At 52.9% G+C, this 12,911-nt stretch overlaps 1 protein-coding gene across 1 annotated transcript in view; it reads left to right on the top strand.

The window, feature by feature from the left end:
* The first annotated feature begins 3,032 nt into the window (after positions 1–3,032).
* Positions 3,033–12,911, top strand: part of CLPTM1 (CLPTM1 regulator of GABA type A receptor forward trafficking) — a 28,358-nt gene continuing 18,479 nt past the window's right edge. The window contains exons 1-2 of the mRNA XM_032613538.1: positions 3,033–3,123; positions 8,816–8,928. Of these exons, the coding sequence (XP_032469429.1) occupies positions 3,052–3,123; positions 8,816–8,928 (185 nt within the window). The 5' untranslated portion in view covers positions 3,033–3,051. The remainder of the gene's footprint in view (positions 3,124–8,815; positions 8,929–12,911) is intronic.

The raw sequence follows: 12,911 nt of genomic DNA, 5'->3' as shown, positions 1-12,911 counted from the left end.
GATGGCAAGGAGGGGGAGGGGAGGACTCACTTGGCGCCCAGGTCTGAGCAGATGGAAGAGGGTATCTGGGCAGTGGGGGATTACAGGCCAAAAGCACAGGGTGCAAATAAGAGCAGAGGCCCTGCAGTCTGAGAAAGGACAGTGCTGGGGCACATGGTTAGATGGGCTAAGAGCCTGGACTCCTGCATCTGGAGGGAGTAGAGAGTGGTCCTGGGCCGCCAAGTCCTATGGGCGGGGCTATTGGCCTCTGAGGATGCGGGGCCTCTATTCTCCTAACAGACTTGGCATTAACTTCCAGCCAGCCTTTTCAGTACTCTTGGGGCAGTTTTCCCAGGTTCTGGGGCTGGGCAGCTGTGAATCTGGCAGAAAACAGGGGCCTTGGGGAAGGGTTGTGAGAAATGCCCCCAAGTCCCCAGGGCCTGGGAAGAGCTGAGACTGCCAAGCCCAATGGGTGATGGGGAGGGGGGAACCCAGGAGGAACAATCCCTGCTCTGTCCACTTGTTTCCCACAGACTCAAGCCAAACCAAACCACTGCCCAGGCCAGTTCTGCTTCCAACCAATCCTGGTGTACCTCCCAGACCCCGCCTTCCTTTCTCAGGCTCCCAACCCCAGTCCCACTCCCTTCAGGACCCCAGGAGTCCAGGCCCCAAGACTCCTCCTCCCCCAGAACTCAAGACCTCCAATCCATTCTCCTCAGGACCCAGAAGTTCAGGTCCCCAGCCCCCTTAGAACCTGAAATCCCAGCCTCTGGTTGGTGTTGGGCGTCCCCTAGTGGAGCGCAGTGTGGGTATGGCCTGTGATTCACTTAACAGTTAGTAGGAATGGAAGAATTTACTTGGTCACTCCGCAGACATGGGGGAGGGCTTTACAAGGGCCCCATCTCACAGTCTAGCTAAGAACCTCTAGTGTTCCAACAAATCAGGACTCTGCGGTATATGAGAGAGGTTGTTAGGGGACCTAGAGCTGAGAGCAGAGATGGGGTAACAATGAAACCGGAGAAGATGAGCTTCAAAGCCCCTCACCTGCCTGGGCTTTCTGTGGTTCTCTATTTATATGTGTACGTGTAATTTTGTACTTTTAAAAAAGAAGCCCACAAAAATCTCAATCTGCCCATCTTCTGGGGGACTTCATCAGTATGTTCATTTCATCCCTAGACTTGAAGACTGGGTCTACAATTCCACAGAATCGTTATTACTATCATTGTTGTATGTAAGAGAAGGGGACCAGGCAAGTTTTCTTTTTTTAAAAAAATTAATTAACTAATTAATTAATTTGGCTGCCTTGGGTCTTCGTTGCTGTGCGAGGGCCTTCTTCGTTGGGGTGCGTGGGCTTCTCACTGCGGTGGCTTCTCTTGCTGCAGAGCACCAGCTCTAGGTGCGCGGGCTTCAGGAGTTGGAGTTCGCGGGTTCTAGAGCACAGGCTCAGTAGTTGCGGCACGCGGGCTTAGTTGCTCCGCAGCACTTGGGATCTTCCCGGACCAGGGCTTAGAACCTGTGTCCCCTGCATTCGTAGGCGGATTCTTAACCACTGCGCCACCAGGGTAGTCCCAAGAAGTTCTCCAAGGTTTCTTCTTGTCCTTGTGTTGGTTCACAGAGGTAATTCATTCATCTTCCCCACTCAAAGTTTCATCCTTTCACTCGGCAATCATGCCCTGGGACAGTGCTGGAGACACACGCATCTCTGTCAGTGATGACACAAAGTGGGCAGGGAGGGGGTGGGGAGTCCAGGGATCTAGGAGGACTGGGAGGCGGTGCCCCGCCCAGTCTGGGGGCCAGGGAGGAGGGATAATACTATTGAGCTGAGACCGCGAGGAAAATGGAAGATTATCAATAGGCAGTAAAATGATAAATAAATAATTAAAATATCTCTATGCAAAGCCTGCTCTCCTTTTCAGATAATATGTAAAGTTCATAATAACAGTGCGTGATACTGATCACTTAGCCCCACACGGAGAACCCGGGCCAGGTGTTTTATATTCTTGATTTCACTGGGTCTTCCCAATAACCCGGCGGCGCAAAGGCGGAGAGGAATAGCGGGTACCATTATAATGCCTAGCTTATAAAAGAGGAAGAAAATGAAGCCCAAAGAGATAGGTCACTTGTCCGGGATCATTTAGTCGGTCAGTAGCACAACCAGGGTCTGAACCCAGGTCAGACTTCCACCCAATTCATTGGTGAAGGTTTAAAAGCCGCTGAGCCTTCTGTCCTCTCTGGGCCTCCATAATTCCTTCTCCGGGCCAAAGGTCTTTCAACACGTGTCCAAGCCCGGAGCTGTAGGAAGATAGCTAATGAAAAAGTACGGAGTTCTTTGAGCCCTTGAAGCCGAGGCCATAGCCGCAAGGTTTACTAGAAAGCGGACCGCTAAGGGAACGCGCATGCGCATTAAACTAGGCGGCCCGAAAGCTTAGGGAGGGGCTGACAAGGTCCGATTTGGAAGTGTGGTGGCGTGAGAACACTGAAGTAGTAACTAAATGCACAGAACTATAACCTAGGGAGACTTGTCGGAGGAAAGGGCTGTGTTACGAAGAGGGGTCTGAAAGCGAAGCCACCGACCAAAGATCCTGCCCTCCGAGTCTTGGGTGCGGAGGCCAGGAAGGTTCCTTTAACGCAGGAGGGCGTGGTTCAAGTGGAGCATCTCTAAGAGATACGGTGGCCGGGAAAGCTCAAGAACTTGGAACTTAAAGAATAGGCGGGGCAAAGTGGACAGGATGACCCAGGAGGCTCGTATAACTGGAAGAAGCGGGTTATTCGTGGGGGCAGAAAGAACGTAGGCTGTGGGAAGCGTACATGTTGGCCAAGAAAGCCTTGGGAGTTCGGGGCATGCAGTGTGTCTCTTACGCGAAAACAAACGAGCTGCGACGCGACGGAGAGTACGGTGGCCTGCTTGGTCTTTTCATAGACTTTAGCGGCTCCTGAGAGGCGTGGCTGAGGCGCTCTTGCGGGTTACGGTGGCCGGCAGGTCGGGGAAAGCGTGAAATCTCGCGCGATCGCGCTGGAGCCGTCGGGGACGGGGCGGGGCTGGCGGCGGGGGCGGGGACCCGGAGCGGGAAGATGGCGGCCGCGCAGGAGGCGGACGGGGCCGGCAGCGCCGTAGTGGCGGCCGGGGGAGGCAGCTCCGGTCAGGTACGGAGGCCGAGAGGGGCCTGAGGGGCTCTTCCCCACCCGGGGGGCCTCCCACGGGGCGTGTCCTGCCTCTTTTCACAGAATCCTGTGTACTGGGGGCTCCTTGCCCATAGGGACCTTGAATACCGGGCCCAGGTGGGGCCGGGCAGCCCGGGAGGCTGGACAGTGTAGGGAGCGGGGCCGTGTCGCGCGCCGGGTCCCCTGCATGCTCGCGCCGGGCGGCCACCAGGCTCGTTGCTCGAGCTGAGGACACAGTGGCGCGGAGGGGCGCAGACTTGTACCCAAGCGCCCTGGGTTGTCGACTCCGTGATTCCAGGCTGCAGGATAGTTCCTAGAATGGGCTGGCGTTCACGGGGTGCTCTAGGTGTGGGCAATGATTGATTGATTGGGAGTTTTCTAACTCTGGGGAAGTCAGGTAATCATTGTGGATAAGGGCACGCGCTGTGGAGGCTGACAGACCCATTTTATAGTCAGGAATCCAAGGAACAGACAGAGGCGCCTACAGAAGGTCACCCAGGTTAGATCTGGGATCCATTCCCTGTAGAACTTACCAGCCGTTGCTGAAGCAAGGTGGTCGGGACTGAGATGGGTTTATTTTCAGCATAAACTAGTCCTATGCCGGAATTCGTCCTGGTACTGATGACTTCTGACCCATTGCCACTTGAACTAAACTGAGGTTGCAGAACATACTAGTTCAGGCAGCCACCCTTCAGACGTTTAGGGAATCGATGGAGTGACAGGGAGGTGCTGTCGACCCACCCACTGGGATGTCACTGACACGTGGGAGGCAGCACAGGGGAGAAGAGTGCAGGTTGGGAGGGGAAAACGAAGCTGAAGCTGACACTCTGTGACCTTGGAAAGTTCCTTACCCCCTTCATTTCTCCAGTGGTAAATGGAGGGATTGGACAGGAGGGCCAGCCCTGTGATGGGCCATGAAGATGGCTCCAGCCATGTCCCTTCATCAGTGGAGTGAGAGAGAAGACTGGTGTGTAAACAAAGAATTATAATCCTGGATGACAAGGATGGTGACAAAAAGTCTGTGTCAGAAAGTGAGGGAGCCCAGAGGAGGAGCAAATAATATCACCTGGGGAGGACACTAGGGTGAGATTTGTGTGATGTGACAGAGCCAGCATCCCTGGTCTGGATCTTTTCAGCGTCTTCAGCCAGGGCCTGGCCCTGGGGGCAGCCCTAGGAAATGTTTGTCTCTATCTTTAGGGGCTTCCTAGTCTCGCTGAAAGAAGGTCTTTTCCCCCTCTGCGTTTCTGTTGATTATTGGGTGGGGGGTGATCAGAGAGACTAGGGCTCAGGGTGCCCTGATTGCCCTGAGCTTACAGAGGACCCCTCCCCCACAAGATCTCCTCTTGTCCCACTTCTGCTTAAAATCTTTCAAGACTTATTCCTTTGCTCTCAGGATTAAGTACAAATTCTTTGGTAGATCAAGGCTTTGCATGATCTGCCCTTTTTCCTCAGACTGGGCTAGGATTTCTCAACCTCAGCACTATTGACATTTGGGGTTGGATAATTCTTCGTGGTAGGGGGCCGTCTTGTGCATTGTAGGATGTTTAGCAGCATCCCTGGCCATGCTAGATATCAGTAGCACACACATCTCCTTCCCCAGTTGTGACAACTAAAAATGTCTCCAGATGTTGCTAAATGTCCCCTGGGGGGCAGAATTGTCCCTGCTTGAGTCACTGGACAAGAGGAGCGTCAGCCACTGTGAAGCTCTTTTATTTCCAGGAGTGTGCCTTGCGCTCTCTCTCCACCTCGTAGCCTTTGCCCATGTTTCTTTTTACCTGCCTGATCCTTATTAGTCCTGTGCATCTCAGGTGTTCTCTCCCCTAGGAAGCCTCTCTGACCCTCTCAGACTGGGTCAGGGCTCCAACAGTCCCTGGGCTCCTCTGTCCCAGCCCTGCCCGCTCTGGGTTGTCACTGTCTGTCTCCTCCAGTGGACTGGGAGCCCCTGGAGGGTACAGCAGGAACTGTCTTGGCCACCACTGTGTGCCCAGCGCTTCCCAGCTCAGGACCAGGCACAGAGCAAGCCCTCAGCGTTAGTGGAATGAATGGGTCTTGAGGCAGAGGCTGGGCTGAGGTGGAATTCCCATGGTGGATCCAGGCAGTCAGGGAGGATGCCCTGACTTCCTCCCAGCCCCGGCCCAGTCTCATGGCCTCAGCTGCTTCCTGGGCCCCTTAGTGGGTGTTCTGGGGATTGTGTGTGAGAGTGGGCTCATGGGTGCAAGAGCAGGAACTGCTTCTTAGTCACTGCAGCCTCCGCAGCCACTGCTGCCCTCTCCTGGCTCATGTGCAGACCCTCAGCAATCTGCCCCAGCCAGCCTGCTCCTCCTTCAGGCAGGGACTCAGACACCAGGCCCACAGCTCTGGTAATCATTGCTTCAGCTAACGTGGGTTGAGTCCCCACTAAATGCTAGTCCCCATGCTGATGCTGGCACACGGCTATGAACAGAACAGAGGCCCTGCCCTCTTGGAGCCCATGTATTTGTTGAGGGCTGGGTGTGGGGTGTGGGGTGGGGTTGGGGACAGGGACAGTGAACAAGGTAAATAAGAAAAATATACAGCGGTTTGGATGGTGCTAAGTGCCATGGGCAGAACTAAAGGTGGGGAGGAGCATAGGAAGAGAGAGGGGTGGGTAGGAGGTTGCCATTTAAATACAGTGGTCTGGGAAGGGCTTTCTGAGGAGGTGACATTTGAACAAAGACCTAAAGGAGATGAGGGAGGGAGTCACATATGGTGGGGGAAAGCCTTTCAGGTAAAGAGAACAGCCAGTGCAAAGGCCCTGAGGTGGAACAGGTGTGATGAGGGAGCAGCAGGGAGGCTGATGTGGCTGGAACTGGTGACTGAGGGGGGAGGGGGGAGAGCAGATGGGCACAGAGGATCATGCCAGGCCTCAGAGGCCATGGTGACCACTTTGCCTGTACTCTGAGGGAAGTGGAGCCACAGGAAGGTTACCTTTCTATTGAAGTGTAATTTAGATACCGTAACATTCACCTGTTGTCAGTGTAGAGTTCAGTGGCTTTCAGCACTTACGCAGTTGTGCGGTACAGTCACCACCACCGTGTGGTCTGAGAACACTCCCATCCCTGCAAAACACTCCCTTGTTCCCTTTTGCACTCTCTCTGCCCCCAGCAGTGTCCCTTCTTATTGCTCAGTAGTATTCCATTGTGCAGATCCGTCACCGGTCATTCATCGAAAGACTTTTGGGTTGTTTCTGGCTTTACAAGTAACACTGCTATGAACATTTGCGTATAAGCTTTTGTGTGGACGCAGAGTTCTCGTTTCTCGGAGGCAGAGACCTCGGAGTGGGATCGCTGGTTCGGATGGCAGGGGCACATTTAGCTTTTTAAGTAGCTGCGTATTTTTCAAAGCAGCCGCTCCATTTCTCCCACCAGCAGTGTATAGCTCTTTCAGTTTCTCCACGTCCTCGCCAGCACTTGTGATTGTCCATCTTTTTGATTACGGGCATCCTAGTGAAGTGGCACCTTTGCATTTGGCTTTCCTTTGCATTTCCCTGGGAGGCTTTCCAGCCAGCTTGTCCACCATTGCAGGTAAGAGAACAGACCTGGGAGCCAGCCAGACGTGGGTTCAAATCCCTGCCCAGCCTCAAGCTTCCTTTTCTTGATCCAGAATCAGCTCAGACCTGCTGCAAACCCTTGCTTGCCCCCCTCCACCCAGTGCTCTCAGGAGCGAGGCCAGCCCTGAACAAGGGGGCCCTGTGCCTATTCGACCTCGCCCGCCCCTCAGCCAAACCTTTGCCCACACCTCTTCTCTCCCTTAGATACCCTTCACCCAAATGTCAAAGACAGCTCCTCGGGAGGCCTCCCTAACCACCCGGTCACCCCCTCTGCTTGTTTCCCCTGGAACACTTTCCTGTTTACCTTTGTTAATTATCCTGTTAACTGTTCTGCCGGCACCTTTCCCTCTAGACCCTGAGCTCTGGGAGGGCAGAGACCCCAGAGCTGTGTGGCTACCACTGACCCTGCTGCCCAGCACGGGCCTGGCGCACAGTAGGTACTCGGGAGTTACTTTTATCGACACACAGAGGAAATCTGTTCTACCCTAAACGAGCTGGTATGATCACAGCCTGGCCCTTGGGTCAGAGAGCTGAAGAGCCAGAGAGGGAAGTGACACACCCAAGCTCTCACAGCCAGGGACCATGGGACCGGTCCACAGCCCAGGTCTGTCAGACCCCAGAGCCCCACCTTTTACCACAGTGCTCTTCTGCACTTGGGAGGTGAAAGGGAAGAGCTCTTGCTGGTGAAGGGGACAGGAAGTGACAAATGACGCCTTTAACAAATGCTGGCCTCAGCTTCGTGGCAGCCTCATCTGGCTTTGGGAGCCTCTGTCCCTACTCTTGGGGGCATTTGAAGCTGACAGAAGACGTTGCAGAGGAGCGGGCTTGGAGCAGGAGTCGGGGGACTGGGGAGGCCCAGGAATGGGTGGATTGGTGGCCTGAGTGTTCAGGGCAAGCCCTTCAGAGAGTGTTTGTTGATGCCCTGGGTGTTCATTGAACCCCTGCTCTCTGCCAGCCCTGGGCTGGGCAATACTCCCACCTAACAGCCATTATGACAGTCCTGGGTCCTGTCTCTCTCTATTATTTTTTTTTGGCGGTACGCCGGCCTCTCACCGTTGTGGCCTCTCCCGTTGTGGAGCACAGGCTCCAGACGCACAGGCTCAGCGGCCATGGCTCACGGGCCCAGCCACTCCGCGGCATGTAGGATCTTCCCGGACCAGGGCACGAACCCGTGTCTCCTGCATCGGCAGGTGGACTCTCAACCACTGCACCACCAGGGAAGCCCTGGTCCTGTCTCTTAAAAGCTGGAGGGTGAGGGGACAACTGGCGGGAGGGAAGAGGGCAAGACAGGGGAGCCAGCAGGTGCAAAGAGAGGGGCAGGAAGAATTTCCCCATCTCGGGCCCTTCCAACCTGACATCCTGAAATTCTCCACTTCTGAGCTTCTGTTTCTGAATGAAGATTGTTTCTTTGGGAAGTCCTGCCTGACTCCCTGGCCTGCCCACACTCCTGTCATCGTGCTGCCATCATCCTTCCTGAGTGACCCAGACAAATGGCTTAGGCTCCCTGAGCCGCCGTTTGCTCGGCTGCCAAATGGCGGTGTTCCTAGTTCTGGCCTCACGGGGTGGTCTGTGCTGTGTACATCTCACACACCTCTGTGTGGCTCACGATCTGATTGTGTTTTTCTGTGTCTGTCTCACCTGCTAGATCCAGAGCCCCTGGAGGGATGGGCCCCCCACAGGGCTGGCCACAGAGGAGGCGTCAAGAATTGTTTGCCCACGGAAGGACCTTTCAGATAAACCCAAGCCTTGCAGAATCTGACACCTGCCACCTAACCCCTTCTACGTTGTCCCCAGTAGCCATCTCCTTGCATCCTGGGCTCCAGCCCCAGGGTGCATTGGCCCATCCTCGGAGTCAGACTGTCTCTCTCACCTTCCTGTCTGCACCTGCTGCTTCCCTCATTGCCTCCTCTGCACCAGCCAACTGGTTATGATTTAGGGCTCAGCTCTGCTGTCTCCTCCTCTAGGACCCCTCCCTGACCCCCAGGATAGGCCAGGCGCCCTCTCTGTGGTCAGCCCTTACTGGGCCTCGGCACGTGGTGGTGCCTACAACAGCCTTGGCGCCTCAGGGTGCATCCTCCCTCCTCACCCTGGCCTCTGTCCCTGCAGGTGACTAGCAATGGCAGCATCGGGAGGGACCCGCCGGCGGAGACCCAGCCCCAGAACCCACCGCCCCAGCCAGCACCCAATGCCTGGCAGGTCATCAAAGGCGTGCTGTTCAGGTGAGCAGATGTAGCTTTGGTTTTGTTCATTGAAACAAGTTCAAGTAAGAAAAGCATAAAGAGGAAGGGAGGAAATTCTCTGGCAGTCCAGTGGTTAGGACTCCATGCTTCAACTGCAGGGGGCACTGGTTCGATCCCTAGTCGGGGAACTGAGATCCCGCAAGCCATGTGGCACAGCCAAACAAACAAACAAATTTTTTTTTAAAAAGAGGAAAGGAAAGAAGCACTGAGGATTACCATCATTACTGTACTGCTGGAGACCTTTTTACTTTCTCATAATTCTGGGGGCTGGAAGTCTGAGATTAAGGTGTCAGGATGTCTGGTTTCCTCCGAGGCCTCTCTCCTTGGCTTGTAGCTGGCCGTCTAACTGTCTTCACATGGTCTTTCTTCTGTGTTGTCTGTGTCCTAATCGCCCCTTCCTATATGGGCAGCAGTCAGACTGGATTAGGGCCCACCCTAAGTAATGACCTCACTTAGCCTTAGCCACCCCTTTAAAGGCCCTATTTAGAAGTGCAACACATGAATTTGGAGCGGGGCGGGACACAACTCAGCCACAACGTCTGCATTACATAAAATTTAGCATTTTAACTATCTCTGAGTGCACCACCCAGTGGCATTAAGTATACTGACATTGTTGTGCAACCATCAGACCATCTATCTCCAGAACTTCTTCATCTTCCCCAAACTGAAACTCTGTACCCGTTAAACACTAACTCCTCGATTCTCCCTCCTACCCCCGGCCCCTGGCCACCGCCATTCTCCCTTCATTTCTGTGAATTTGACTGCTCTGGGTCCCTCCTGTAAGTGAAGTCACACAGGCTGTGCCTTTGAGAGCGGCTGGTGCAGATCCTTTTACACGCAGATGCATGTGACCGTTCCCAGGTACCGGGAGCACAGGGCCTGCCTTCTGGAAGCCTGGCCTCTGAGTGAGGCCCCGGGGAGCTGCTGGGAGGGCGCAGGGGGATCTATCTGGGACTGGGTTTCTTCATCCGTGGAGCCCCTCCTTTCTCTTCACCGTGCCACTCCCTCCCCTCCCCCCGCCTCCGTGTCCAATAAGGACTTAGAATTTTCTTATATATCAGTTTCTTCTTTTCGTGCTTCAAGCAGCTAGGAATAAAGATTATTTTTATCTTTCCCTTCATTTTTACATAAGAGGTAGCCTATTTTACACAGTTCTACACCTTGATTTTTTTTTTTCATTAACACTATACGTTAGAAATCTTTCCACGTCAGTACATAAGGGAGCTTCCTTCAGATAGACGTTTTGAATACAGCCACAGTGCAGGCTAATTTCCTTCCTCAGGACCAGGCGCCACCAAAAATCAGTCCCGGTGGGTGCTGGAAGACCGTCTCCATCTGGAGTTCTTAGATGGGATTCAGGGTTTGTTTCCAGGGGCCTGTGAGCTCTCTGAAGCATCAAGCAGATTGCATGAGAATGGCCTGTTTTGAGAGTAGAGGGTAGAGCCCGTGGTTTTCAGCACTTCCTCCAACTATACCAGTGGTTAGCTGGAGTGGAGGGCGGGGTGGGTGGGAGAGTTGTCGTATGTCTTTTCATACACTTAAAATTTCCCCGTGAATGTAGAATGCCTACTTGGGGTGGGAGTGAGGATATGAGCATTAGGTGAGGGCCAGCCCTGGTGTCCTAGGGCAGGGCTTCCTGGTCTGGGATGTGGGGATGGAGGGCCCACGGTGAGCAGATGTTCTTCAGGGAACTGGGGATCTGGAATCCTACAGAAAGTCCAGTCCAGTCTGCCTCGTCTCACACACGGAGACCCAGGAGCCCGGAGTGCGTGGGCCCCCTGCAGGCCACACGCTAAGCCGGGGCACAGCTGCCTGTGGGTGTCCTTGCTCACACACTCTCCCTTGGCATATTTACTAAAATGGGAGCCTCCCTTGGAAATGGAGGGGTCCCCAGGAATGGCCAGTTCCAGACCTTCCCCAGCCATGTGCATCAGGGACCTCCTGGGGTGGTGGGAGGCAGCAGATAGCTCAGCTGGGCCATGGCCCCTGAGACCCCGGACCCCAGGGCTCCATGGCTTGTCCAGGCAGAGGCAGGTCCCTGTGCCTGATGCTGCCCTTTGGCGTGGTTTGGGGCTCAGCAGGGAGGCACCCACTCACGCTAGAATTCTCTTGTAGTGTTTTTCCATTCTGAAGTTTTTGGTATGCCTTTTTCCTATGATGAAAATAACAATAATAGCTAACACTTCTAAAACACTTACTGTATGTACCAGGCTCCATTCTAGATGATGTATTATATCGTGTGTGTGTACATATCAGTGCATTTAATGCTTGTAGACAAGCCTACGAGATAAGAAGTGTTGTTATCCCTTTTTTTTTTTTTCATTTATTTATTTTTGGCTGCTTTGGTTCTTTGTTGCTGTGCGTGGCTTTCTCTAGTTGCAGCGAGCAGGGACTACTCTTCGTTGTGGTGCGTGGGCTTCTCATGGCGGTGGCTTCTCGTTGCGGAGTGCAGGCTTCAGGCGTACGGGCTTCAGTAGTTGTGGCACATGGGCTCAGTAGTTGTGACTCACGGGCTCTAGAGCGCGGGCTCAGTAGTTATGGCACACGGGCTTAGTTGCTCTGCGGCATGTGGGATCTTCCCGGACCAGGACTTGAACCCGTGTCCCCTGCATTGGCAGGCCGATTCTTAACCACTGTCGCACCAGGGAAGCCCTGTTATCCCTATTTTAACTGTTGAGGAAATGGAGGCCTAGAGAGGTTAAGAGTCTTGCCTAAGGTCACCCAGTCAGGAAGTAGGAGAGCTGGGCCTCAGATCCAGATATTGCAACTTAGAGGCGGAGCACTTAACCTCTCTGCTATACAGTTGATCCTTGAACAACATGGGGAGGGGGGTGCCGACCCTGTGTATCCACGTATCACTTACAGTTGGCCCTCTGTACTAGCGATTCCTCCATATCTGTGTTTCCACATCCACGGATTCAACCATCCATGGATCGTGTAGTACTGTAGTATTTACTGTTGAAAAAGATTCGTACGAGTGGTCCCACGTACTCCAAACGTTTGTTGTTCAAGGGCCAACTGTATTGCTTTTCACACCTGCAATCAATAAGTACTTGTCTCATCTAATAATTATAGAGCTGCATGTATCTGAGAGACCCGAATTAACACAATAGAAGTTTCCCTGTCTCTCGTGTACTATCCTGGACCTAGGCAGACCAGGATTCTGCGGTCTTCTGCATCCCAGATTGCTTCCTGCTCTTTGTTCCACCATTGCTAGGTTTTGCCCTTTATCCTCATGGCCTAATATGGGTGCTGAGGATAAGACCATCACGTCCACATTCCAGGAGGGAAGAAGAAGTAAAGGAGGGATGCTCTTTCTATTTAAGACACTTCCCCAAAGTCCAGTAAACACACTGTTTTTACATTTTATTGGCCAGAAGTTCACCATGTGTCCACACCTGGCTGTAAGGCTGGATTTTGTAGTCTTTATTCCAGGTAGCCAAGGGGTCCCGTTAAAATTTAGGAGTCTTCTTTCTGAGGGAAAAGGGAAAGATGAATATTGGGAAACAACTAGCAGTCTGCTACAGTTTCATTGTGGGGCTTTTATTTTGTTCATTAAAAAATATTCAAAAAGAAAAGCATAAAGAAGAAAATCAAAAATCACCTGAAGGTAACCATTATTCATCATTACCGTATTGGTGGCGGTCCTTTCCCATGTTGATTCACGTGCATGCTGTTTTCATTGTGCAGAGTTTTTTTTAAGACAGTATTGTGTTTTGAGGCATTTTGGGTTTTTTTGCTTACCCCTAGGCCTTCCCTCTTCCCCCAAACCAAGGGAATCCATTTTAAAGTCTGATGTGTATTTTATACCTTTCTCTACTTTTATGTTGACGTAAAGGTGCATTACAAATTGTTGGGGTTTTTTTTTTTTTATTGTGGCAAAATACATATAACAAACTCTACCATTTTAACCATTTTTAAGTGTATAATTCTGTGGCATTAAGTACATCCACATTATTGTT

Source organism: Phocoena sinus, chromosome 19, assembly GCF_008692025.1.
Source record: "Phocoena sinus isolate mPhoSin1 chromosome 19, mPhoSin1.pri, whole genome shotgun sequence".
Classification (NCBI taxonomy): Eukaryota; Metazoa; Chordata; class Mammalia; order Artiodactyla; family Phocoenidae; genus Phocoena; species Phocoena sinus.
This window is presented reverse-complemented; position numbering and strand designations above follow the sequence as displayed.